Genomic DNA, 27,031 nt, shown 5'->3' on the forward strand with positions numbered 1-27,031 from the left:
GAGGGTGGAAACAAACAGACAGACATCCCACAGGACAGAGAGAGACTGTCAACAAAAGCCATGGCATGGACAGAGATTCACACAGGCATGTCAACACAACACACAACACAGCACTCACACAATGGTCACGTGGAATACACATTAACTCCTCTTTGGTATTGTATTGGTCATGTTTATTTATTTAAATATAGCAAGAGAAGGCACAGACTCTACTGGCAGAAACTAGTTTTGAATGTACCCAAAATGATGTTCCCTGTAGGAGGCAGAGACATTTATGCGCAGATTTTATTATTTAAGGAACACAGATTACATTTCAAATGTCCGTCATAGAGGCTTAAGACTTGGATTTCCAAAATCATCAGGATGAAATCCACCTTTAAATGGATTTAATGACTGTAATCCAGATTTCTAAAAGACTCACACAGAGCAACGCAGACAGATTTCCCTAATGCTCCTGGACTGTGTGTGTGTGTGTGTGTGTGCGCACAGTATGTGTGTGTGTCAGACATTGTCAGTGTGTAGACAGATAATCATCTATTAACAGACTACACTCCGTATGTAAATTGAGAGTGTCTTTAAGGTTGTATATAGAGACAGGATGAGGAATCCGATAAGGACTGACCTGACAATCTACAAGTCTAAACTCCCACCATATTAGAGTGTTGTGAGGAGTCAGTCAAACTACCAGGTTTTCACACATAACTCAGGGTTGGTGTCCCAGAGGAAGGGTATTACTGCTACACTAATTCAAAATGGCATTTGGGTTTTGTGTTGGCTGAGAGGGCTTTTGGAATACCACAATGATTCTGTAGTTCAGTGTGTTCCAGTGAATTCATTTAAAGGGCCATTCCTTGTTTAAATCATTTAGGTAGGGGGACACAGAGACGCTGGACAGACAGAAACACACATAACATGGGCTTTGCGCCTCTACAAAGTATTCTGTGGAAATTACCTAGTTGAATAAACCAAGATAAATCTTACAAAATACTACTACTACTACTACTACTACTACTACTACTACTACTACCTAGTCAGCTATAGTGTTTGGGGTTTCGGTCCTGGGTCACCTGTATCTCTAGAGGGAAGTGAAATTAACCAATCAAAAGAAAAATAACAACAGTATTTTCTGTCAGAGTCTCCTTTTTTCAGGCAACTGACTGAGGACATAACCTGGTCACATCCGCTCCAAACCCAGGCCTTAAACCTTGAATGTCCTCCTAAGTAGAAAGAGCAGATAAAAAGCAAGCGAGGGAGCAGGATGGACACTCACCTGGATGACTCCTTCCATCATGCTCACCATCTTGTTGACGATGGCTATGACCTTGTGGGTGCGTTCCGAGGGGCTGATGTCGGGCCGGTAGTGGCTGGACATGACGTAGCGACAGGTCATGTACAGCACGTAGGTGGGGGACAGCTTGAAGTGCACCGTGGAGCTGTTGGTGTAGTTGATGATGGCCGACAGGAAGGTATCTTCGGCTGGAGGGTGCATGGTGGGTGACACGCAAACGGTGCGGTGTGAGTTCACATGACATAAGTCACTGGAAGATGGTCAGTCCTGCTTTTGAGAAACTAACTAGCTACAGGAGTCTCTCTGTGTGCGTGTTTGTGTGTTAGAGTAGGGACTCAGATGGGCCTTGTGATAACATTGTCCCCAACCCTGGCTTCCTGGTTCCCCAGCAGGGGCTGTTTGTAGTGCAATGTGAGAGAGCAAACCCCCTCTATTGGAAATCAAAGGCTTCTGCTCTCTCTGCTCCCTGGTCAAACACATGAGCTCACACAACTCCAAATACAGTGACTGACTTGACCCGGGCCCAAGACTGCAGAGTCCACAAACAAGGTTCTGCATATAAAAGGGCTTGAAAGGCAGTTAAAATGGCTTAAACCAATAAAGCTATGCCAAAGGGGGAGTGGGAGAGCCCATCACACATGTCAGAAGTAGCAGTACATTCAGTGTGTGTTCATGGGAGAATCATTGCATTTCATTCACAGAATTGACTGGTGTTTAGCTCCCTATTGATTAGAAGGTAATCAATCAATCGCTCGATCAAGAGAGAGAGCGCGAGAGAGAGAAATGGAGAGAGGGAGAAGGAGCGAGGGAGAGGGAGAGAGAGCGAGAGAAAGAGAGCGAGAGAGAGACAGCGAGAGCGAGAGCCCTGCATGCTACCACCTGCTATTTTCACAGCTTGACTAATTAATGTCGACATTCATACAGATATGACCTCTATGGTACTAAGGTCTAACTGTGTGTATTTTTACATAACATTTCAGTCAATTTTAACATGACTGTGTTCAATAAAAACACTAGGGGCAGTGGACAACATTAAAAGCCAGTTGGCGGCAGCTTGCAGATAATGAGTCAATACTTTGATCTTTCAGACACTAGCTAAGTTCACTATGGCAAGACCTCCAGTTTAAAATAACACTGATAGTGTCGCTCAGATGGTGTGGATGGCCCCTATCTAGATATGTTATCATTACTTCACACTTTTACTGAACTATAATAATAATAATAATATGCCATTTAGCAGACACATATATTTTTACGTATGGGTGGTCCCGGGGTTCAGTTGTGTGTGAAGAAGGACAGTCTATACTTTGTACTGTTCGCTCAATAACACATAGTATAGATGAGTTAGTACATCATGATCGTTAGACACTGTCAATTTAACTGTCACTTTATGCAGCTGTATGTGTAATGTGAATGGTAGACAGCCTACACACCAAGTATAAAGAGAGAGAGAGATATAGAAAAAGAATGAGAGAAGAGAAACAGCTAGAAACAAAGAAAAAGAAAGAGTGTGAGAAGGAACGATAAAGAGAGAGCCAGTACTCAACTCCAGTAGAGAAGGTGGTTGCAGTACTCACAGTTGTCCCTGAACTCTATGCTGGCCGGCAGCGTCAGTTCTGGGCTCAGGCTGTCCTGGGACCTGCGGGGAGGACAGAGGCTCTCAGTAAACCAGCACACGTAGGGCCCGCTCACCCCACTGTCCACCGACGCACACCTCTCCAGAGGCAGGGCCTGCGCATGCTGGTACAGCATTGTGCCAGTCTGCTCTGGGTGTGTGTGTGTGTGTGTACACTACCGTTCAAAAGTTTGGGGTCACTTAGAAATGTCCTTGTTTTCGAAAGAAAAGCAATTTCTTTTGTCCATTAAAATAACATCAAATTGATCAGAAATACAGTGTAGACATTGTAAATGGCTATTGTAGCTGGAAACAGCTGATTTTTTATGGAATATCTATATAGGCGTACAGAGGCCCTATCAGCAACCATCAGTCCTGTGTTCCAATGGCACGTTGTGTTTGCTAATCCAAGTTGATCATTTTAAAAGGCTAATTGATCATTAGAAAACCCTTTGCAATTATGTTAGCACAGCTGAAAACTGTTGTGCTGATTAAAGAAGCAATAAAACTGGCCTTCTTGAGACTAGTTGAGTATCTGGAGCATCAGCAATTGTGGGTTCGATTACAGGCTCAAAATGGCCAGAAACAAAGACCTTTCTTCTGAAACTCGTCAGTCTATTCTTGTTCTGAGAAATGAAGGCTATTCCATGCAAGAAATTGCCAAGAAACTGAAGATCTCGTACAACGCTGTGTACTACTCCCTTCACAGAACAGCGCAAACTGGCTCTAACCAGAATAGAAAGAGGAGTGGGAGGCCCCGGTGCACAACTGAGCAAGAGGACCAATACATTAGAGTGTCTAGTTTGAGAAACAGGCGCCTCACAGGTCCTCAACTGGCAGCTTCATTAAATAGTACCCGCAAAACACCAGTCTCAACGTCAACAGCGAAGAGGCGACTCCGGGATGCTGACCTTCTAGGCAGAGTTGCAAATAAAAAGCCATATCTCAGACTGCCCATCTTAATCTTTTATTTTTATTGGCCAGTGAGATACTCCAGATACTCAACTAGTGTCAAGAAGGCCAGTTTTATTGCTTCTTTAATCAGCACAACAGTTTTCAGCTGTGCTAACATAATTGCAAAAGGGTTTTCTAATGATCAATTAGCCTTTTAAAATGATCAACTTGGATTAGCAAACACAACATGCCATTGGAACACAGGACTGATGGTTGCTGATAATGGGCCTCTGTACGCCTATATAGATATTCCATAAAAAAATCAGCCGTTTCCAGCTCCAATAGCAATTTACAACATTATCAATGTCTGCACTGTATTTCTGATCAATTTGATGTTATTTTAATTGACAAAAAATTTGCTTTTCTTTAGAAAACAAGGACATTTCTAAGTGACCCCAAACTTTTGAACGGTAGTGTATGTATGCGTGTGTGTGAGCGTCCATCGGTGTGTGAGAGCATGAGCTTCCCTGTGCGTCAGAGTGAGCAGCCGTATGTGTGTACACCATGTACGAGAGTGTGTGTGTGTGTGTGTGTGTGTGTGTGTGTGTGTGTGTGTGCGCATCAGGCCCAGCGGTCTGTATTATTGATGAAGGGACCCAGTACAGCTCAGTGAGGTTCGGGTTTCCCCTGACTCGCAAGGCATGGATGGAGATCGTGTGTCTGACAGGGAAGGGGACTGTAGCGTGACAGAGTTATGACGTTACCTGCTCTCTAGGCAGCACCACAGTAAACACATAGATGCTGTCTCTAGTAGCAGCTGACCTAGCTTTAACTGTTTGGACTGAATTGACTACAGTGGAGATTCCAGATGTGTGTCTCACCTGCTGTCCTGCTGCTCCCCGCGGATCATGGGTTTGACCATGCCTCTCTCGCTGCCGTTGGCTGAACGCTCCATATCCAGCTTCGCTGAGCTCTGCAATAACACAGCAACACACATCATGGTCGAATGTTCTGCAGCCCAACGATAATGATGATGGCTTTAAGATCCCTCAAAACACACCAATTACACAAACATATGAAACACTCTGACCGCAATCACATTTATAAAAAAAAACACACAAGTAGTGCAGAGAGTACCAAGGGACAAACATTGACATGGAGGCGGAGTTACTGTACCTTGCTGGTGGGGAGGGTCGTCCCACTGTGGAGGTCCCCTTGCAGGTCAAAGGACGTCTCAGGAACACTTCTGCGTGACAGATGGACAGAACAAGAGAGATAGAAAGAAAGAGAGAGCGGGACAGAGACAGAGGGACCGAGAGAGGGGGGCAGAGAGAGAGGGACAGAGAGAGACAATATAATCAGGAACAGAACATCCCCCAGGCAGCGCAGGAGGGACTTTCATTACTGGGAATGAATGACAGGAGCTCAGACATAATCCACAGCACCACGCACACATACCAGGCGCGCACACACAGAGACAGACAGACAGACACACAGTCTCATATACAGGAACACCCACACACACAGTCTGTCTTATTTACAGCCACATATATATGTACACACACACTCCGCCACCCATGTTAGGACTGGGACAGTCAACAGAATCCCAGAAATTCCCTTCCATTGGCATTATTTTACATTTTAGTCATTTAGCAGACGCTCTTATCCAGAGTGACTTACAGTTAGTGAGTGCATACATTTTCATACTGGCCCCCCTGGGATTCGAACCCACAACCCTGGCGTTGCAAGCGCCATGCTCTACCAACTGAGCTACACGGGGGCCAACGGTGCAGGCCGTCACTGCAAATGAGTGACTAGAACACATGTGTAGCTAAATATACCCCATAGCTACATTTTAATTGAATCCAGTTAACCACATTAGTGGTGACATGCAATGACAGGCCCAGAGTCATACAGTGTGGCTGTGTATGAGAGCTGTCTGTTCTAAAGAAAAGGACTTAGTATTTCATATGCTGCCCCATGACAAGAGGGGACACACACATCCTGATCTCTACAGTATAGCCATCCAGTCTACCCGGAGGGTAACATGTGACTGTAGCATCTCTTACTGAAAGCTGTGTTATTGACCAGAGGGGACTGGTTCAGCGTACCTACTCAATCAGTCAAACGTTTTTTCAATCACAACAAAGTTCCATACATAGTTCAAACTCAGACTATGGGGTCATATGATTTCCACTGCTGTTCAAAGCAATGGAATTATTGGATGCAAGCATGAGGTCCCATTGCAAACATACGAGTCCCATGTAGAACTAGCAAGAAATCCACCAGAACTGTCCCGAAAGCTGAAGTCCTTTCATCTATTCGCTCTTTTCACCTCTCTGTTCTTCCACTCCCTCGTTCCCTCGCTCCTCTCCCACCCAGATGTCATCCTCTCTAACATCAGGCCACAGCATTAACGGCGGATTAAGGCTTTCCACTACATCCACAAACATTAATAAATTAACCAGCCCATCGTTCAGTCCAAATGTTATACATTAAGTCAACGTGCCTGGTCAAATTAAAATCATGGGGATTCTGTCATTAGACTAAAGCCCAGATATACACAGAGTGAATGACCCTCTAATTACTGGATCTACATCAACAACACAGTCCACAGTCAGTCAGGCAGTCTCCGCTCACTAAATGCACTCTGGAAGCCTAACGACTGACAACATCATGCTAATATAGTAATCTTCTTATGAATCCTCATACAACTACTGTCAATGAGAGCCTAGAAGGTCATTCTCCAGTCATCTACTACAGACCTCCTATCCAGCCATAATCCACATATGCTACACATTCTCCTCTGTGAGAAGTAGCCTAGATCCCCTGCCCTACAACTGTCTAACCATAGAAAGACCCTACTCGGTCTCACCTGGCAGTGTAGGACACACTGGAACTGTCCCCGTCCTGTACCCGCCGTGCTGTTCTCTCCCTCTGGTTGGAGTAGTGTGTGTAGTGAGCAGAGGAGGCTGCAGCAGTGATCTGAGTGCGTGTTTGTATGTGTGTGTGAGTGTGTGTGTGTGCCAGGTTACTGGTCCTCCCTGCCTCGTCAATGACACAGCACTGCAGGCCACACCCCAGCCAGCCAGCCAGCCAGCCAGCCTGCCAGCCTGCCAGCCTGCCAGCCAGCCCACACTGATCAGATTAGTGTCCTTACAACAGCCCCAGCCTGTCAGTCCCTCGCCTGCCATAACCAAACACTCTCGCTACCTCTTCACCCTCTTGCACTCTCTCTTTTTTCATTCTGGCACTTCCGCTCCCTCTCTCCCCTCCCTTTATGTCCCTCTGATACCCTCTCCCTACCTCCTCGCTCTTTTCCCCCACGCTCTCCTTACCTCCCTCTCTTTTTTGCTCCCTCTCTCCCCTTCCATCTGCAGCCAGAGTTAAATTAGAGCTAAACCTGCAGCGCCCAGATGGCACCTCCCCCTCCCGCCCATGTGGCATCTGTTTTCACGGCAGCGATGTGGTCAACTACAGGACTGGAGTCACATCCCACCCACAGGGAACGAGTCTCTCTCACACACACACACACACACACACACACACACAAACTAACACCCTTGAGAAGGTTCGAATCCTGCAAATGGAATTCAGCAGCACTGACGTAAAGCCTGAGCCAGAGAGACGGATAGGATAGCTGACAGGATATAGGCTCTGACTAAAGATTCAACTATCAGAAGAAATCTCTTGCACTAAGGTGTACTGAGGCCACAGGGTTCTAGACCAAAATGACTAGCAGGTAGGCCATGGCTGGGTTATTACAGGGAGAAGACGTCTGCGTCTCAAATGGCACTCAATACCCTTTATAGTGCATTAGTTTGACCAGGGCCCTAGTCAAAAGTAGTGCACTATATAGGGAATAAGGTTCCAATAGGGATGCACATGATGTCATCTCTGGTGGCTGGCAGGCATGTGTAAACAGGAAGCTGTGCTGTCATGGTGTGTTCAGAACACAGATGAGAGCCACCATTGTGCTGTTCAGTCAGGCAGCTGAGAGATGCATCCTGAGACTGATGACACTGGTTTCAGCAGTTCTCCACTGCTTCCTGTCCCTGGGCCCATTCAAAGCCATTCCTGTCATCACCAATGGGATGGGCGAGCTAACCTTCCAAATGTGTTTACATTTGTAGGCCAGTGCAAGTGTGTGTCAAAGCCATGGAAGTAAAGGGGCTGAGGGTGCATCAGCTCCCCCTAAAAATAAATAAAATAATGCCCCCCCCAACCGAAAACATCTTGCTTGTAGAGATGGGGAGATGTCTGTCCGTAGTAAAGAGATGCTCTGCTTTTTTGACACCACATTCCACAAAGCAAGTGCTGCAGGCTCTAGTTTTATTTATCGTGATTATTGTCCAGTCTATATGGTCAAGTGCTGCAAAGAAAGACCTAGTTAAACTGCAGCTGGCCTAGAACAGAGTGGCATGTCTTGCTCTTCATTGTAATCAGAGGGCTAATATAAATGCTATGCATGCCAGTCTGTCTTGGCTAAGAGTTGAGGAAAGACTGACTGCGTCACTTCTTGTTTTTATAAGAAACAATGTGTTGGAAATTCCAACATTTCTGCATAGTCAACTTACACACAGCACTGACACACACACTTACCACGAGGGGTCTTTTCAAAGTCCCCAGGTCCAGAACAAATTCAAGGAAAATGTACAGTATTACACAGAGCCATGAGTGCATGGTACTCCCTTCCATCTCATATAGCACAAGTGAACAGCAAACCTGGTTAAAAAATTACAAATAAAGCAACACCTCAGGGCACAACGCCTCTCCCCATGTGACCTACTTGTGTGTATGTACTGACATATATGTGTAACTGATAGATGCGCGCACACACACACACACACACACACACACACACACACTACATGTTAATGTTTTTAAAATGTATGTAAATTGTAAAGTAGTTTGTCTGTAATGTATTTTTCGTTATGTTGGGGATCCTAATAAATAAAATCCAAATCTTCCCGCGGCCACAGTGTGTTTATGAGTTCCCTCCCCCCACCTACCCTGACTTGTGCCTGCCTCTCATCATTGGTCCGGGCCCTCCCTTGCCCATGCTGTGGTCGTAGCTGGGGTCCACAAACTTGAAGACGTGCGAGGCTCCGAACTGCAGTGTGGCTCCGCTTCGCAGCACGGTGGTCTCGGTGACACGCTGGCCATCCACGTAGGTTTCAGCCTCCAGACTGTGTGGCGTCACCGTCACCAGGCCCTCAGTGTGCATCAGGTTACAGTGGTGGGGCAGAATACCTGGACCAAACAGCTGGAGGGAGTAGAGGGGGAGACACTCAGTTTTACTAAACCTTTAGCTCAGCTAACTTGCAGTCCAGTCTATGATAGTAATTTACGGCTATATCAATGTAGCATGTGACCATTCACACAAACACAGAAGAAAGGCAGGTCCTTACCTGGATGGAGCCGTCGTCTGTAATGTCTGAGCCCACCTCAGTGACACTGTGCTGCAGGCGGTAGAGCTTTGGTTTGTCCCTGGAGTCTGAGCCGTCTATAGTGGAGACCAGGAGATAGTCACTACTCACAATATGGAGGGACACACTCACTACACACAGGGTGGGACACACACTCACTACACACTGAGAGGGACACACACACACTCACTACACACTGAGAGGGACACACACACACACGCACACACTCACTACACACAAAGGGAGGGACACACACACTACACACAGGGAGGGACACACTCCCTACACACACGGACACACTCACTACACCATTACAGCACAGAGGGAGATTTTGACCAACACATGACAGAGTCGTACACTTCACACACAAAATACATATAATAGAGGGGAGATAGACATACACAACCAGGTTGTCATAACTACAAGTAGACCAGATCATCTGTTCATTTTGATTAGTAGAAACATATTTTAGTAAAAGCAAAGCAGCAAATTAGTTAACAAGTCTGGGAAAAACATGTCTCTTCTGAAAATCCTATGCTTTTTGCGAAAATCCTCATTTGCAAAAAGCACTTGCTATTGCTAAGCTCAATAATGTCTGGCAGGGGCCCTAAACGTGGCTTAGTGCAGTGGAGTTGACTTAAGGTCCCGTCCTAGATAGTGAGGCCCTGCTCTGATTGGCTGAGCCACAGAACAAAAAGGCATTCAGGCCAGTAGCATTTAGTTGCCCACAGACAATGATCCAAGGTTTAATTTCACAGAATTGTTATGGTCAGCATTTGGGGTGGAGAAGCTGATCCTAGATCTGTACCAAAGCGCAACTTCTGTGGGTAGGAGTTGACCCTAACACCTAACCACTGATACAGGGTCAGATCTTTTGCCATCACTGTAATGGTCAAAACTAGAATAATCAATCATCTTCAGGGTAATCTGATCCTAGATCTGTACGTAAGGGCAAGTTCTACCACAAGTCAACTTATATCCAGAGAAACACAGCAGTAGATGGGTCTGGTGGTGGAGTGGAGAGGAGTGGAGGAGAGGCGTGGGTGGTAGGTAGGTAGGTTTACCTTCGTGGTGCCGAAAGGCGTAGTAACCATAGTGATTCCCCCTCCCTAGGTGAGCAGACATGCAGAGGAGGCAGCAGCAGTAAGACACAGCAGTAAGACACAGCAGTAAGACACAGCAGTAAGACACAGCAGTAAGACACAGCAGTAGGTAGTAGGGACAGACAGAACACACCACAGGAAGCCAGGAGAGAGAAGACAGCAGGGCGTGTAAATGTTGCACCAAGGAGAAAATGCAGCACCCTTCTTCGCCTCACACACACAGTAATAATACCTAATAAACACACTCCAGAATCCACACTAACACACAGCTTTCACCTAAACCCTCCACACGCCTTGAATCCCTTTCCTGCAGAAAGAGCAGCGAACCCATGCCTGGGAGACACGCTCTTTTGTGTCAATGTATGCAAACCTTCAAATGTTTTAAGAACTAATGAAATCCCTGAGGAGGTTAAAAATGGTTCTGAGAGACAGGGTTAGTGCACTGCAAGGTCGTAAGGTTGGAGAGAAGAGGAGAGGAGAGGAGAGAACGACAGGGGGTCAGTGGAACAAGCAGCTGTTAGGGTCAGCCCATCAGTGAGGACTGACCATCGTACTGGACACAACACCTAGGCCAGGGATGGGCAACTGGTGGCCCACGCCTTTTGTTGGGGGAGAGGGACTCAGTCGGGGTCTCAACACTGGTGCAATTTCGAAATTTGGTTGTGCATCAGCAGTCAGTCAATTAGCCCATGTCAGCTATTTTTTGGGGGGGATTGGTAAGTTAGTCTATCGACCAGCTATCTAAACTTGTAGTAAGCATGGTTAAATTACCGACCAGGATGGGGCCCACTGATCATTAGTTATATTAAAAACAGCAAAGATTTGCCTCCACCCTATGGCAAAATGTGTAGAATTGTAGGAAATTAACTTAAAATGTTATCTTCGCTGTTACGCGGGGGGGGCTAAAATGTTTTGCCTGCAAGGTGGGGGGATGGATGTGGGTTCCCAGACCCGAGACACTGCGGCCCCTAATGATGAGATCCATTTATCGGTGAGTCTCTGTTGTGCGGCACACAAGGTGATGAAGTTCCACTTCTATGCAAAAAGCTCTGGATAAGGTAAGCTCTGGATAAGGTATCTGTACAGCTGCCATTTTCTTCCTGTGCTTCATACTAGTGTTTTTTCCTCTACTCTGTTCTTCTCCCCTCTGCTCCGTGTATATATGCTGCTCTTCCTTTAGAAAAGCATGCATCACAACTTTGTTCATTTGCACAATTTGTCTCGTTCACTTTTGCTTGTAAATGTCCACACACCGAAAATGATTCGGTAGCTACTAGCTATGCTTGTATAACTTTATGAGCTGGATTTGTCCCTCTTGCAATTATTTTATGTTCGTTTGCGCTCGTTAGCATTTAGCTAACAGCTTCTATGTGATTTTGTTATTAGTTGGTGCTAATTTTGTTAGCATTCTGGTAATAGAGGCACAAACAGGCTTTTCTTGCGCTTTTAGCGCCCCTTGTGTGCCATGCCAATAATACAGTAAATCCCGGGATGAGAGACATGAAAATCTGGATATCGACCAAGCCTAGGTACAGTCGACTGGGCAGGAGATGCTTCTAGGGCCCACTCACTCACCTTGTTAGAAGAGACTAGAGAGTTCTCAGGGCATCAGGAGGTTTGGTCCATATTGCCTCCACTGGTGTGTGAATGTCAGTGCACAATCACACAGCGATTATACTGTTCTGTTAGCTATGTGAGTAGAATTAACTCTGACTTACATACTGCAGTTCAGTACAGGCCAGCATTTGCGTCGGCTGGGAATGTGTGTGTATGTTCTTGTTCAAGAGTGTGTGTGTCTGTATATACATGTGATCTGCAGTGCGTGTGGGTCTGTGTGTGACGCACCTGGGCTGAGCTCCACCAGGTAAGGCAGTTTCTCTGGGGGTATAGACCCATGCAGGGGCCCATCCATGCCCTTCCCTCTGGGGCCCTTGTCCTTCTTAGACACGTAGTCTGGAGGTCTCTTCTTCAGCTGGAACACTAGGGCCCCTGAAACACATGGAGCTGCATTATGAACCAGAGCTAACAGGAGAGGGCATTATAGACAGGGGATTTCAGATAAAAACAATACAATCCTTACTAACAATGGACTGACTATACTGAACAAAAATATAAAACGCAACATGCAACATTACAGTTCATATGAGGAAATCAATTGAAATAAATTCATTAGGCCCCAATCTATGGATTTCACACGACTGTGAATACAGATATGCATCTGTATTCACAGGATCTCGTCTCAGGATCTCGTCACGGTATTTTTGTGCATTCAAATTGCCATTCGATAAAATGCTATTTTGTTAGTTGTCCGTATCTTATGCCTGCTCATACCATAACCCCACCATGGGGCACTCTGTTCACAACGTTGACATCAGCAAACTGCTCGCCCACAGGACACCATACACATAGTATGCGGTTGTGAGGCTGGTTGGACTTACTGCCAAATTCTCTAAAACGACGGCGGTGGCTTATGGTAGAGGAAGGAACATTACATTCTCTGGCAACAGCTCTGGTGGACATTCCTGCAGTCAGGATGCCAATTGCACGCTCCCTCAAAACATGAGACTTCTGTAGGATTGTGTTGTGTGACAAAACTGCACATTTTAGAGTGGCCTTTTATTGTCCCCAGCACAAGGTGCAACTGTGTAATAATCATGGCGTTTAATCAGCTTCTTGATATGTCACACCTGTTAGGTGGATGGATTATCTTGGCAAAGACAAAATGCTCACTAACAGGGATGTAAAACAAATTTGTGCACAAAACCGGAAATAAAATTTCTGGGATCTTTTATTTCAGCTCATGAAACATGGGACCAACACTTTACATGATGCGTTTATATTTTTGCTCAGTGTAGAATCACTGTTAGTTAAAACTAGCTTTTGGCTGTGTGTAAATCATGCATTGCTATCAATGGAAGAGGTGCAGGAAAACTTGAGTTACAAGCGGGATCTGAAGGTATGATTGGGGCCCATAGTGCTATGGTGTCCTACCTCTGTCGTTGGGCCAGTCTCTGAAGATCTGAAGAGGACACTCCGTATCGTCCAGGATGATCTCCTTCCCAGACTTGTCATCTGTGTGCTGCAGAACCACAAAACACAACCACACCCATGAACCAATCACATATTCCACAGCACATTCCAAGTCAACATCAGACAAAACAATAATTCATAGAATACCTCATAATGCTCAATTATAATGTATATAGGGGTCATATAGGAGGTGTTCCAAACCTGCCTTTATAACACGATTATTGCACATTAGCATGTTAGTCAATCGCTGGCTGCTCTCCCTTTCCCGAAGAATGTCTCCCTCCCAGTCTTCCTCATGCACCAGACATAACCTCTCTCTCTATTTCTGTCCATGCCCTCTATCCCTCCTACTCTCCACTCACTCTGGCTGTAGTAATGACCTATCCAACCTGTCAAACACAAGACGCTGGCGAGGCAAATGCACTTTCCATGTCGGATCGCAGCATTTTTATGTTTCATTTTTTAATGACTCAGATGTAGAAATGAGAGGCGGATGGAGGAATGGAGGGAAGGGGGGGACTGAAGGCTTTTAATGTGATTGGCTGTGACTGAGGCTGTCAGGCAGCAGGGATGTGAGGCGGCAAAGGTCTTCGCTGTAGCGTGGAGATGTTTGTTACACGATGACAGGAGATATTAGGCCAGCCATGCTGCTGCTGCTGCTGTTGCTCTGCTATCCCTACCCGGCAACCCCACACACACCACGTGCTGACACACACACAAACATGCACGCGCACACACAGCATCACATCTGCTGGCCTGGCACTTTGGAGAAATGCAATTCAATTACTATCAAACAGAGGCCTTGCCAACAGACCCCTTCCTGCTTTAATCTGTCAGACAACTGGGAGGAGTGTGGCCAGCCAGATGGGAGATGCGGAGAAAGGAGGGCGAGAGAGATGGATGAAGGAAAGGAGAGAGGGAGTAAAAGAGAGCGGGAGTAAGCGAGAGAGACACACACACACACACACACACACACACACACACACACACACAGAGAGAGTGTGCAGCCGGCTGATGAAATACTTTATGTAGGGTTTAACTAGGACCAAGGCCAGTTACCACGGAAACATTAAATCAGCTTAAAATGTGGCCCGGCCACACCCACCCTGTCCTCTAGTTCACCCCGGAGACAAATGGAGGGGAAATACAGCAAACATTTATTCATTACTCACACCTCCATTTTCTAAATAGGACAACATGTGTGTGTGTGTTACACAAGGATGACCTAAGCTGCCCTTGTGTGGCATATGTACAGTACCTTCAGGAAGTAGTCATACCCCTAGGCTTATTCCACATTTTGTTGTGTTACAGCCTGAATTCAAAATTGATTAAATTGATTTATTTTCTCACCCATCTACAAACAATACCCCATAATGACAAAGTGAAAACATATTTTTAGATATGTTTGCAAATATTGAAAATGAAATACAGAAAAATATAATTTACATAACCCCACTGCAGTTAACCCCCCGACCCCACTAGGGGTCACGAACCCGACTTTGAATACCACTGGTGTACAGTAATATCTAGAACAGGAGTACTCAACTCTTACTCTACGAGGTCCGGAGCCTGCTAGTTTTCTGTTCTACCTAATAATTAATTGCACACACCTGGTGTCCCAGGTCTAAATCCGTCCCTGATTAGAGGGGGAAAATGAAAGAATGCAGTGGAACTGGCTTCGAGGTCCAGAGTTGAGTTTGAGGGATCTAGAAGCTTGGTACGTGAGGCTAATATGGAGGAGTGCTCACCAACCCTGGTCCTGGAGAGCTACAGGGTGTGCAAGGATTTTGTCCCAACAGTAACACCCATGATTTAACTAATAAACTGCTCATCTAGGGTGTGACGAGCTGAATCAGGTGGGTTGGTGCTGGGTTGGAATAAAAGCCCGAACACCCTGTAACTCTCCAGGACCAAGGTTGGCTTCGAATGGGGTAGAGTAACATCTAGTTGTGTTTGAATGGAGTGGTGTGTTGACTCTTACCCTGGCGATGCAGTACTCCCGGGGGATCTCCTTCTCCAAGCCGTACTTCTCCAGGGCCTCCACCACAGCAAAGTCTGCCATGTCTGTCGTGGACAGCAGGATGGTCTTATAGGGGATGTTGGGTTTCAGACTGTCTGCATAGATCCTCAACGTCCCCCCTAAGAGACAGAAACAGGAGTTGGAGTTAGACAAACAGCAGGCCTGCAGACACATGTGAGCATATTCTTTGGATTAGGATAATCTGATTGAGATATTTATCCTCTGGACTGGGACTAGATAGAGAGGAAATATGAGGAGGAACTTGGATAAAGGTCTCTATCCGTGCCAGAGAGAGGGGAATTTAGCTGGGAGTGAACAGGCATAGGCTGACCAGACCAGAGGGCTTATGGTCCAGGCCTCCAGATTACATAACCTCTGAGGTCTGGACATCACTCAAAAGGAGAAGGTCCGGGCAAAGAAGTGTCTGGAGGTAGACAGTTGCCCCTAACCACAGATCTAGGATTAGATTACCCTAGATTCAAAACAATGTTTTTAGTTCTTCTAAACACTACGAGATGAACGCCTTTAAAAAAAAAGTTATGCCACCTTAACCACTTGACCAAAAAAGCTTTGGGATGCAGAGGTCAGAGGACCATTTATTTATTTTTTATACGTCACTAACTATGGAAGATGAAAAAACCCTCCTGCTTCCATTTTTGTGTTGCAGCTTGCTGCTCCTCCCATGGTTGGCAGAGGGCTGTAAGCCACAGGGAACAAGATGTGAGGCCTGGCAGTGCCAGACAGTGTGTGGTGTTCACGGAGGACATTGGCTAAAGCGGTTTAGCCCTCTGCTCTGACTGGTCCAGGCCTTATGTACTTACAGTATGGTGACAGGGTGTTCTCTACTGGCCATAGACAAGAACTAGAGACAATGGCCTTCGCTCTGACACAGACACACAAACACACACGCTCGGCTCTCACACTCGTGTCCTCACACTGCTATAGTCCATTCAAATAAAAGTTTAATAACATATTTTAATTTTTTATTGACAGACAGTCCCAGGGTGAGTGTACCCGAGTCTGGCCTGCCATCGCTGCTGCGGAACTCCTGCATCCTCTTCTCCAGTTTCTGCTGCCGCCTCCTCTTCATCACCACCTCAGGGTTGGAGATGGTCCTGGTGAAGCTGTTCTCCGGCATGTCTTTGTACACCTCCGCTGCCAGTCTGGAGTTCTCACTGGAGGAGCAGGAGAAATACATTCAGAAGTGCTCCATTGCAAACCTACTAACAGAAATATATTTGCTTTACCATGCATGTTAATACTTAATACACTAGCAGGTGGATGAGGGGATGTTCTTCATCTCAGCAAAATTGTCAATAATAACAACAATTTTCAACAAGCAAGACTAAGTAAGGAAACACTATATAAAGCTACAAGTGACATTGCCCTCCTTACCCATCTTCTCTGCTCAGTGCTTGCTCATCTCCGTCAGAAATGTGAGCCTCCTTCTCTCGCTTCTTCTCCTTCTTCTTCTCTTTCTTGGACAGTGTCCGTTTGAAGTTCTGTATCACTCCCTCCTTCTCCCTCTCCGGCCCGTTGCTCTGCACCTTCTGTGGTGAGAGAGAACAAGAGAGAGAGAGAGAGAGAGAGAGAACAAGAGAGAGAGAGAGAGAGAGAGAGAACAAGAGAGAGAGAGAGAGAGAGAGAGAACAAGAGAGAGAGAGAGAGAGAGAGAACAAGAGAGAGAGAGAGAGAGAGAGAGAACAAGAGAGAGAGAGAGAGAGAGAGAGAGAGAGAGAGAGAGAGAGAGAGCGAGAGAACAAAAGAAAGATAACAAAAGAAAGAGAACAAAAGAAAGAGAACAAAAGAAAGAGAGAGAGAGCGAGAAGGTTACAATGGGAAGTGAGAGGGTGTGAAGTTTGTTACTAAGGCAGGTCACTTACTCTAAGTGTTTCATTTAGGTGATCTGTGGTATTAGGAACCCCAGAGGGCTGGCTGGAAGGTTGGCTGAGAGCCAAGTAGGACTCAGTGACCCTGGGCCTCCACAGAGAGGGAAGTACTGGGGCCTACCTAACACCTAAAGCCTGAGGCCTGGGCACCACTCTGCCAGCTAGTCCATTTAAACTATCAGCTGACAGACAGAAAACAACATGGCCAGAGTTCAATCAAACTGGCAGTCAAACACATACTTAAGACTGGAGTTTATAATGCTGCATATGTAAACAGAATAATAACCAGCTGACAAAGGATTGAATTGCTTTGGCGGCAGTAGTTTCGTTTGACCATTTCACAAAAAGCAGGCTGATAGTCAAAGCCTAATGTGAACTGACAGAGGCATAGACTTGGCCATAGAAAGCAGAGAGTGGGCCTTTTCAGAGGGGATCAGTTGGAGTCTAAATCCCCATTAAGCATTAGATGTGTTAAAGCCATCCAGTGTTCCAGGCCTGCCCTGTCAAATGGCTGAGCAGGGGACTCTTCTGATAGGACTACCTCTCTTTCCACTTCCCTGAAGCACTCCAAATGTTCTGATCTAGTATTGCTAAAACACACCAGCCTAACAGCACTTTAGGGAGTCCTCTAGTAGTGGATACTTTTAGGAGAGGAGAGGGTTAAGTGTGGTTTAAGATCTGGTCCTCCTGCTACAGTGAGGGAAAAAAGTATTTGATCCCCTGCTGATTTGTACGTTTGCCCACTGATAAAGAAATGATCAGTCTATAATTTAAATGGTAGGTTTATTTGAACAGTGAGAGACAGAATAACAACAAAAAAATCCAGAAAAACGCATGTCAAAAATGTTATAAATTGATTTGCATTTTAATGAGGGAAATAAGTATTTGACCCCCTCTCAATCAGAAAGATTTCTGGCTCCCAGGTGTCTTTTATACAGGTAACGGGCTGAGATTAGGAGCACACTCTTAAAGGGAGTGCTCCTAATCTCAGCTTGTTACCTGTGTAAAAGACACCTGTCCACAGAAGCAATCAATCAATCAGATTCCAAACTCTCCACCATGGCCAAGACCAAAGAGCTCTACAAGGATGTCAGGGACAAGATTGTAAACCTACACAAGGCTGGAATGGGCTACAAGACCATCGCCAAGCAGCTTGGTGAGAAGGTGACAACAGTTGGTGCGATTAGACGCAAATGGAAGAAACACAAAATAACTGTCAATCTCCCTCAGCCTGGGGCTCCATGCAAGATCTCACCTCATGGAGTTGCAATGATTATGAGAACGGTGAGGAATCAGCCCAGAACTACACGGGAGGATCTTGTCAATGATCTCAAGGCAGCTGGGACCATAGTCACCAAGAAAACAATTGGTAACACACTACGCCGTGAAGGACTGAAATCCTGCAGCGCCCGCAAGGTCCCCCTGCTCAAGAAAGCACATATACATGCCCTTCTGAAGTTTGCCAATGAACATCTGAATGATTCAGAGGAGAACTGGGTGAAAGTGTTGTGGTCAGATGAGACCAAAATTGAGCTCTTTGGCATCAACTCAACTCGCCGTCTTTGGAGGAGGAATGCTGCCTATGACTCCAAGAACACCATCCCCACCGTCAAACATGGAGGTGGAAACATTATGCTTTAGGGGTGTTTTTCTGCTAAGGGGACAGGACAACTTCACCGCATCAAAGGGACGATGGACTGGGCCATGTACCGTCAAATCTTGGGTGAGAACCTCCTTCCCTCAGCCAGGGCATTGAAAATGGGTCGTGGATGGGTATTCCAGCATGACAATGACCCAAAACACACGGCCAAGGCAACAAAGAAATGGCTCAAGAAGCAGCACTGGAGTGGCCTAGCCAGTCTCCAGACCTTAATCCCATAGGAAATCTGTGGAGGGAGCGGAAGGTTCGAGTTGCCAAACGTCAGCCTCGAAACCTTAATGACTTGGAGAAGATCTGCAAAGAGGAGTGGGACAAAATCCCTCCTGAGATGTGTGCAAACCTGGTGGCCAACTACAAGAAACGTCTGACCTCTGTGATTGCCAACAAGGGTTTTGCCACCTTTTTTCCTCACTGTATGACTGGAGAGGTGAGTTACAGACCATTTCACTCTAGGTAAGAGAATCGAGCTTGTGAGCGTGTGTGTGACTGTGAGCGTGTGAATGTATGTACACAAACATGTGTATATTTTAGAGCTCTTTACTGCTCTCCTGGGCAAGGTTGGTTAAACTCTCACTGGTCAATGTAGCCACCTGTCCCAGAAAATTAAACGCATAACTCACTCACACATGCAAACACACCCACACACTGCTGCCTTTTATCTAGAGCCAGGGGGGATAAGCATTTATTTGGCTGAGGAAATGGAAGGAGGCTTGGGGAGCTGAGGTACTTGAAGTCAAGTGCTCCACTATAAAAAAACACATAGTTGCATCTCTCTGGGGTGCTAAAGAGCACTAAAGAAGTCTCGGAGCGGGAGGCACTTCATTGTATCTGAGCCAAGATGGACATCAACACATTGAACAGTCAGTCCCTATGAGCCTCTAATGAAATATAGACTAACAAGATCATAGCAGTGAACTTGATGGTTGGGTATTTAGTTACAGTGCTACAGAGCCAGAGTAATATGATAGTGTTATCATGACAGAGGTCCTGCTGTGAAGCAGTTTGAGTAGTTTTACTGATGGCCACATCTAAGGCTAGCCTGGGTCCACTATTATTTTACAATGGTGTTATGCACATTCACAGGAATTCAAAAATCTTGGCATATAGGCCAGTACTTTTCTTAGCTGAAGCAGAAACAGACTGGAAGCCAGGCTAGCCTAAGGCTGATCTGTGCCTTGTTGTTGTTGTTGTTGTTGTTGTCGACACTCACCTTGGGGATGATGTCGTTCTCGTTCTTGAGGACGAAGCGTCCCTCGCGATCATCTTTGTTCCAGTTGAGCTGTACCACCAGGGGCTTCTCATCCAGGTCCAGATTCCGTTCTTCTGCCAGAGAGGGGGAGGCCTCCACTTAACACACTGTTAACCCACACCAGTTTACCCATACCCCTATACAGCCAGCTAGCTAGCTCTGGGCTATATACACTCATTTAACATAGATAAACATGTATTGGGATAAGCTTAGGATAAAGCGTTAACGATTTTCATAGACATAATGTGGCAGGACTGCTGAGTTTTATAATATTCATAAATATTTATAAATATTACTATATAAGAAGCTGGTCTAAGTTAGCTTTCATGACTGCTGCTAGTGGAAAAGCACACGACTGTGCTATGCGGGCACACACGTACATGCTCTGCCAATCTCTCTCTCTGTATGAAGAGCGTTCAAATCCTGAACTGCGGGCTGTTGATCTCAAGGTCACATTAAGCACCATGGGAGTTGGATTCCGCTCTCCTGTCTTCACTCTACTGCAAGCTAACAGTGTTTGTCTAGTAGCCCCAACAGAGTAGCTAACTCAAAGCAGATTGTCAAACCACATACCCAAACAAACCTGATGTTGGATATTAGCAGTCTAACGCTAAGTGTGACACACAACAATGCCTCAATACCCTTGGTCTATACCCACCCCCACCCCCACACACACACACACACACACACACACACACACTCACCCCCGCTGACGTGGACCTCGTAGAGAGAGTATTTGGGCGAGGAGAGCATCCTCATGTCAGGCCGGAACTTCTCGGCCAGCGTCTCGATGACATCCTGAGTGGTGGCCGTGGAGGATACGCGGATACACTTGGTGGCAAAGTTCCCTGCTACGCGGTCCTGGAAGTAGAAACGCATCACGCCGTGGAACTCCAAGTCCTGGAGAGAGGACAGAGAGCGAGGTGAGGGTCTTTCCTTCAGAACTGATGAACACCTTTAAGGGTCAATTATTTTTCCCTTTCCTTCCCTCAGACACTACATGCAGGATAGCTATACCTGTCACATCTGTTTTACCAGAACACACCTCAACAATAGTATATTACAGAGCCCATTACCGACCCACCCAGACACTCCTCTTGACCCTGATCACGTCTCAGACACTGAGACTGCCCATTGTCTCCCACAGGTAAGTATGTCAAGTCACAACTATCAGCATCTATAGGTGCCTGTCATTTCTAGCTAAACCAGCCTTCTGTGGAAAGTTTAGAGATAGGCTGGTGGTAACTCCAGTGTGTTAATTATAAAAAAGGGGCTTAGGAGGGAGTCAGGGTCAGGAGGACACACGTGTGTGTGTGTGTGTGTGTGTGTGTGTGTGTGTATGTTTGTGTGTGTAACAGCCAGCTCAGCCTCCCTGCTCCTCTTCCCAGGCCCTGCAGGCAGATAGCAAAGCAGACGATCCACTCCAGCGCTCCTCTCAGAGTCTGTTCAGCTAGAGACAGAAAGCCATGCTTGACCACACAGGACCTTGTTGTGACTACTGCACACTACACAGGTGACGCCAGGGGCAACACAACCACAGTTATTCCTAAACAATAAAACCCTGGGTAGTCCAGTATCTGGTCCGGTATGATCTGGTTTTACATGTCCGCTGTCTCCATTCCCTCAGCGTGACATCAGCCTAACCCCAGGGACTCATGGGCCACGATCACTCATTCTCGGCCAATGACAGCGGGAGGAATGAATAAAGTCACGCCAACCAGAACAATGGATGTCAGGAGTGTCACCGTGCGTTTCCTTACCTCTGAGAAAACAGCTTCCTAAAACCACTGCTCAATATGGTGTGTGTATGTGTGGTGTGTGTAGGTGTGTAAGAGAGAGAAAAGGGGAGTGTGTTGTGTGTGTAAGAGAGGGATATAGAGAAAGACTCCCACAAAAACTGCTATATGATCTCATTCCTACCCTGTGACTGGGGGTCATCGATGGTTTATTTATAGACTGAGACTAGTCCTACTAGACACCTGGGAGAGCTCAGCTCACACACACCCTCCTATTCCAGGAAATCTGCCTCCTGAGTCATGAAGAACCCCATCCACAAACACTAACCATGCAGACAAACACACGTAGTAGGAGCCTATGTCTTTGACGGTAGTGGACTTGACAAAGGGAAGAAAGGTGAGAAGACTGAGATGAGGTAAGACACTACTCTGTGTGTGTCTGTAGTCTGCATGGCTACTGTGTACAGTTACAGTGGGGGGGGAAAAGTATTTAGTCAGCCACCAATTGTACAAGTTCTCCCACTTAAAAAGATGAGAGGCCTGTAATTTTCATCATAGGTACACGTCAACTATGACAGACAAAAGGAGAAAAAACATCCAGAAAATCACATTGTAGGATTTTTTATGAATTTATTTGCAAATTATGGTGGAAAATAAGTATTTGGTCAATAACAAAAGTTTCTCAATACTTTGTTATATACCCTTTGTTGGCAATGACACAGGTCAAACATTTTCTGTAAGTCTTCACAAGGTTTTCACACACTGTTGCTGGTATTTTGGCCCATTCTTCCATGCAGATCTCCTCTAGAGCAGTGATGTTTTGGGGCTGTCGCTGGGCAACACGGACTTTCAACTCCCTCCAAAGATTTTCTATGGGGTTGAGATCTGGAGACTGGCTAGGCCACTCCAGGACCTTGAAATGCTTCTTACGAAGCCACTCCTTCGTTGCCCGGGCGGTGTGTTTGGGATCATTGTCATGCTGAAAGACCCAGCCACGTTTAATCTTCAATGCCCTTGCTGATGGAAGGAGGTTTTCACTCAAAATCTCACGATACATGGCCTCATTCATTCTTTCCTTTACACGGAGTCGTCGTCCTGGTCCCTTTGCAGAAAAACAGCCCCAAAGCATGATGTTTCCACCCCCATGCTTCACAGTAGGTATGGTGTTCTTTGGATGCAACTCAGCATTCGTTGTCCTCCAAACACGACGAGTTGAGTTTTTACCAAAAAGTTATATTTTGGTTTCATCTGACCATATGACATTCTCCCAATCCTCTTCTGGATCATCCAAATGCACTCTAGCAAACTTCAGACGGGCCTGTACATGTACTGGCTTAAGCAGGCGTAGTGTGTTACTGATGGTAGGCTTTGTTACTTTGGTCCCAGCTCTCTGCAGGTCATTCACTAGGTCCCCCCGTGTGGTTCTGGGATTTTTGCTTTTTGCTCACCGTTCTTGTGATCATTTTGACCCCACGGGGTGAGATCTTGCGTGGAGCCCCAGATCGAGGGAGATTATCAGTGGTCTTGTATGTCTTCCATTTCCTAATAATTGCTCCCACAGTTGATTTCGTCAAACCAAGCTGCTTACCTATTGCAGATTCAGTCTTCCCAGCCTGGTGCAGGTCTACAATTTTGTTTCTGGTGTCCTTTGACAGCTCTTTGGTCTTGGCCATAGTGGAGTTTGGAGTGTGACTGTTTGAGGTTGTGGACAGGTGTCTTTTATACTGATAACAAGTTCAAACAGGTGCCATTAATACAGGTAACGAGTGGAGGACAGAGGAGCCTCTTAAAGAAGAAGTTACAGGTCTGTGAGAGCCAGAAATCTTGCTTGTTTGTAGGTGACCAAATACTTATTTTCCACCATAATTTGCAAATAAATTCATTAAAAATCCTACAATGTTGATTTTTTTTTTTTCTGGATTTTTTTTTCTCATTTTGTCTGTCATAGTTGACGTGTACCTATGATGAAAATTACAGGCCTCTCTCATCTTTTTAAGTGGGAGAACTTGCACAATTGGTGGCTGACTAAATACTTTTTTTCCCCACTGTATGTGCATGACTTCGGAACTATGAGATACCCAGCTAGCTCACATCCACCTCAGGCCTGCCTCCACAAACAGAGTCGGAGACAGACCACTCTTAGCTCGTCTGACTAGTCTACCTCTAACAGAGGCCTGAGCTGCTCTCAGAGGTGATAAATCAGCTTCACTCCAATATAAGCTCCTTTCATCCCTCTACCCGCTTCACATTCCCAAATTCCTCCCTGCCTCCTCAGGCACAGCTTCAGTCTGCTGATATATAGCCCCCACACTCCTCCGTCCCGGGGCAGAAATATGGCTGCTGTCATCCCCACCCAGCCTTATGGAAAGAGGAGAGAGATATTATTAAAGAGTGGAATGGGGGATATTAGAGGGGAAACTAAACCATAACTGATATGGCCAGGGAGGCTCTCTGGACCTGGCTGGTGATAAAATTAGAGCCTTGTCTTTGGTCCAGGAAAACATGGATGGACAGCAGAGCAGACTGATGGGTTTGAGAGACCATGCTGAAGTTATTATAGTGATGGGCCAGTCTACTTCACATACAGTCTGACTGACATCAATTTACTATCATCAATGCAGACAATGTGCTAGAGCTTGAATCTTTGGAAAAGTAGTATGAGAAATCCAACAAGCAAAAGGAGTTACATTACTAATTTTGTAATAGCTTTTCACAACATCACAGTTGTCTTTCCAATTCAAATATACAACATATAGTTGCCCATCAGCCCAGCAGGTGGCACTGCCATGTCACTGTACACTGGCAGGTCATTTGAACTGTAACAAAGCAGTACTCTAAGGCTAGTTAGCCACTCACTCCATAATGATATCTGGATGTAAACAATCCCAAAGCGATTTCAGTCCAGCCTGACTCCACCTGCCTGTACAGTTCAACTTCCCCTGAGACCAGAGCAGAGGAGTAAAGGCAATGGAACATGGTACAGGTCAAAAATCCCTTCTCTCCCTCAGTCTACCTGTGGACCAGATGCAGGCTCACTAGTGGGCCAACGAATGTACATCTGTGGCTTTTATCTCTAGTTAAAAACAATGTAGACAGAGACCACCTTTATATGCATGATAATAAGATCTGTCCAACGCCAGATGTGGCCTTTTGTAATCCTATATGATCTGAATGACTGTAGTCCTAGTCAGACGATAAACCCACCGCCCTATAAAGCCCAGTGGATAGCTACACTAGCAAAAGTAATGCTATGTTACATGACTTGCATTGGCCTGATTCATCTGACATGAGAAACCTTTAGCAGACATACAGGCAAGGTGGAAATATATGGATTAACCCCATTTCATAAACACATATTGTATATCCCACCATATCCATGACCTTTCACTCTGTGACCCTGAGAAAAGGGGCCAGCGGTGGGGAGAGAGGCAGGGGACTAGTAGAAGGGTAGTGTGTGTGTGTGCACGTACTGAGCCTCTGGACTACAGAATGGGACTGACATGTCTGCTACACAGAGGGGCCTGACAGCGTCCTGCCTGTGTCAGCATTCATCTGGCCCATTAGAATGCTAATCTGACTGGGCTCCAGTCAGATCTGCACTGGACCAGTGGGGAGATGGAGGGAGGTGCCGTAGTAGGCTTACTGATGGGCAAACAACGGCCAGTAGGGATGAGACAAAATGGCAAATGTTTCTTAACGTTTAAAACAGCAATTTCTTTTACCGGTTTTCCATTAAAAACGCAAAGAAAAATGTATAACATTCCATGTGAATTCACAATGCAGCTGTGCTCCTGCCAGCATCGGTTTGGGTCTCATGGAGCATCCCTTTCAGATGGTTAAGCATTGCACCTGTACTACCATTACTGTACCTCAATTCCACCTCGCAAAGTTTGCATTTCCTTCTCATTTAACTTCTCAAAGTATTGCCATACAGGACTTCACTGCTGTCGCTTGCCTTTCTCTGCCATTTTTCTAACCGTTAACGACAACCTAGTAGTGGGGAGTAGACTCCAAAATAATTGATTCCTCGACTCCTGGTGTCGACTCCCATTTCTGAGTGTCAAGATTTGATTCCTCTAGGAATCGACTCCTAAGATTCAGTATTTTAGGAACGGAGATTGATTAGTTGTTTGTTAGCTGTAATGTTTACTGTTATTTTTGTATATATTTTTTCAATTTTGTTTATTATCTATTTCACTTGCTTTGGCAATGTAAACATATGTTTCCCATGCCAATAAAGCCCCTTAAATTGAATTGACTGATTAGTTGCCGTACTTCCGAGAACACAAACACTTGCAGCTAGCGAGGGACTGAGAGAGAGGGGAGGGGCACAGTATAGGCAGATTGGCCACCAGACAGTCAGAACCGTGCACTAGGATTATCTGCAATCAAAAGCTGTATTTCGCAATGGAATGCTGTATCTCGCAATTTCTTGGCTTGCAATGTCTCACAACTTCAGTAAAGCAGGGCCTATCATCAATGACTAGGCTAGGATATTCTACACGCAACAGACCAAAGACTAAACACACACTTGAATCATTAGCGAAGAGAAAGAGCAGGTGAGCCAGCGCGAGGCTGTATTGCATTAGTGGAAACCAAGACTGTTCTCAGGGCAGGTATGCCCGTTTTGACTAGCAGAAGTGACTTTTCGTAGCAGGTTAGGAGAATTTACGCAGCAGGTTAGGAGAATTAGGTTAACGTAAGGAAAGGGTTAGGGTTAGCTAAAATTGTCCCCGATGACGCGACAACCAGGCCTGCCCTGAGAACTTGGTTTCCACTAATGCAATGCTGCCAGTGCGAGGGAGAGAGTGGATGGGACAGGCAGAGAGAACCGTGGTGCACGTCTTGGTAATCTGGATCTCGTCTTGCATGCCTCGCAAATTCACTAAAGTAGCCTAAAGTTCACCTCTTCTCTGGTTTTATTTAAATTGCACACTTTTCCCAAGGCCTTTATATCCAATCGTCTAGTTCGGCTATAACAAGGGAAATAACGTTATGATATGAACATTTATAACGTTCACACCCTAGGCCATCACTAACCACCGCTAGGGACTGACCCTGGTCACGTGACCAGACCTCCAAGGGCTACAGGGGAGGGAGTGGAGAGAGAAGGGAGTG

At 45.9% G+C, this 27,031-nt stretch overlaps 1 protein-coding gene across 18 annotated transcripts in view; it reads right to left on the reverse strand.

Annotated features, from left to right (window-relative positions):
- afdna (afadin, adherens junction formation factor a) overlaps window positions 1-27,031 on the reverse strand; it is a 125,934-nt gene that overhangs the window by 37,693 nt on the left and 61,210 nt on the right. For 10 of the 18 annotated variants that reach the window (XM_045211290.1, XM_045211278.1, XM_045211277.1 and 7 more), the window contains exons 2-15: window positions 20,882-21,077; window positions 20,139-20,251; window positions 16,775-16,929; window positions 16,394-16,554; window positions 15,341-15,498; window positions 13,321-13,408; window positions 12,175-12,318; window positions 10,291-10,335; window positions 9,209-9,303; window positions 8,810-9,063; window positions 4,974-5,043; window positions 4,679-4,770; window positions 2,866-2,927; window positions 1,271-1,476 (exon numbers count right to left, since the gene is read on the reverse strand). In XM_045211290.1, the coding sequence (XP_045067225.1) occupies window positions 1,271-1,476; window positions 2,866-2,927; window positions 4,679-4,770; window positions 4,974-5,043; window positions 8,810-9,063; window positions 9,209-9,303; window positions 10,291-10,335; window positions 12,175-12,318; window positions 13,321-13,408; window positions 15,341-15,498; window positions 16,394-16,554; window positions 16,775-16,929; window positions 20,139-20,251; window positions 20,882-21,077 (1,839 nt within the window). The remainder of the gene's footprint in view (window positions 1-1,270; window positions 1,477-2,865; window positions 2,928-4,678; window positions 4,771-4,973; window positions 5,044-8,809; window positions 9,064-9,208; window positions 9,304-10,290; window positions 10,336-12,174; window positions 12,319-13,320; window positions 13,409-15,340; window positions 15,499-16,393; window positions 16,555-16,774; window positions 16,930-20,138; window positions 20,252-20,881; window positions 21,078-27,031) is intronic. The other 8 variants (XM_045211292.1, XM_045211276.1, XM_045211288.1 and 5 more) reach the window with 3 other exon arrangements.

The sequence above is a fragment of the Coregonus clupeaformis genome, chromosome 36 (assembly GCF_020615455.1).
Source record: "Coregonus clupeaformis isolate EN_2021a chromosome 36, ASM2061545v1, whole genome shotgun sequence".
Classification (NCBI taxonomy): Eukaryota; Metazoa; Chordata; class Actinopteri; order Salmoniformes; family Salmonidae; genus Coregonus; species Coregonus clupeaformis.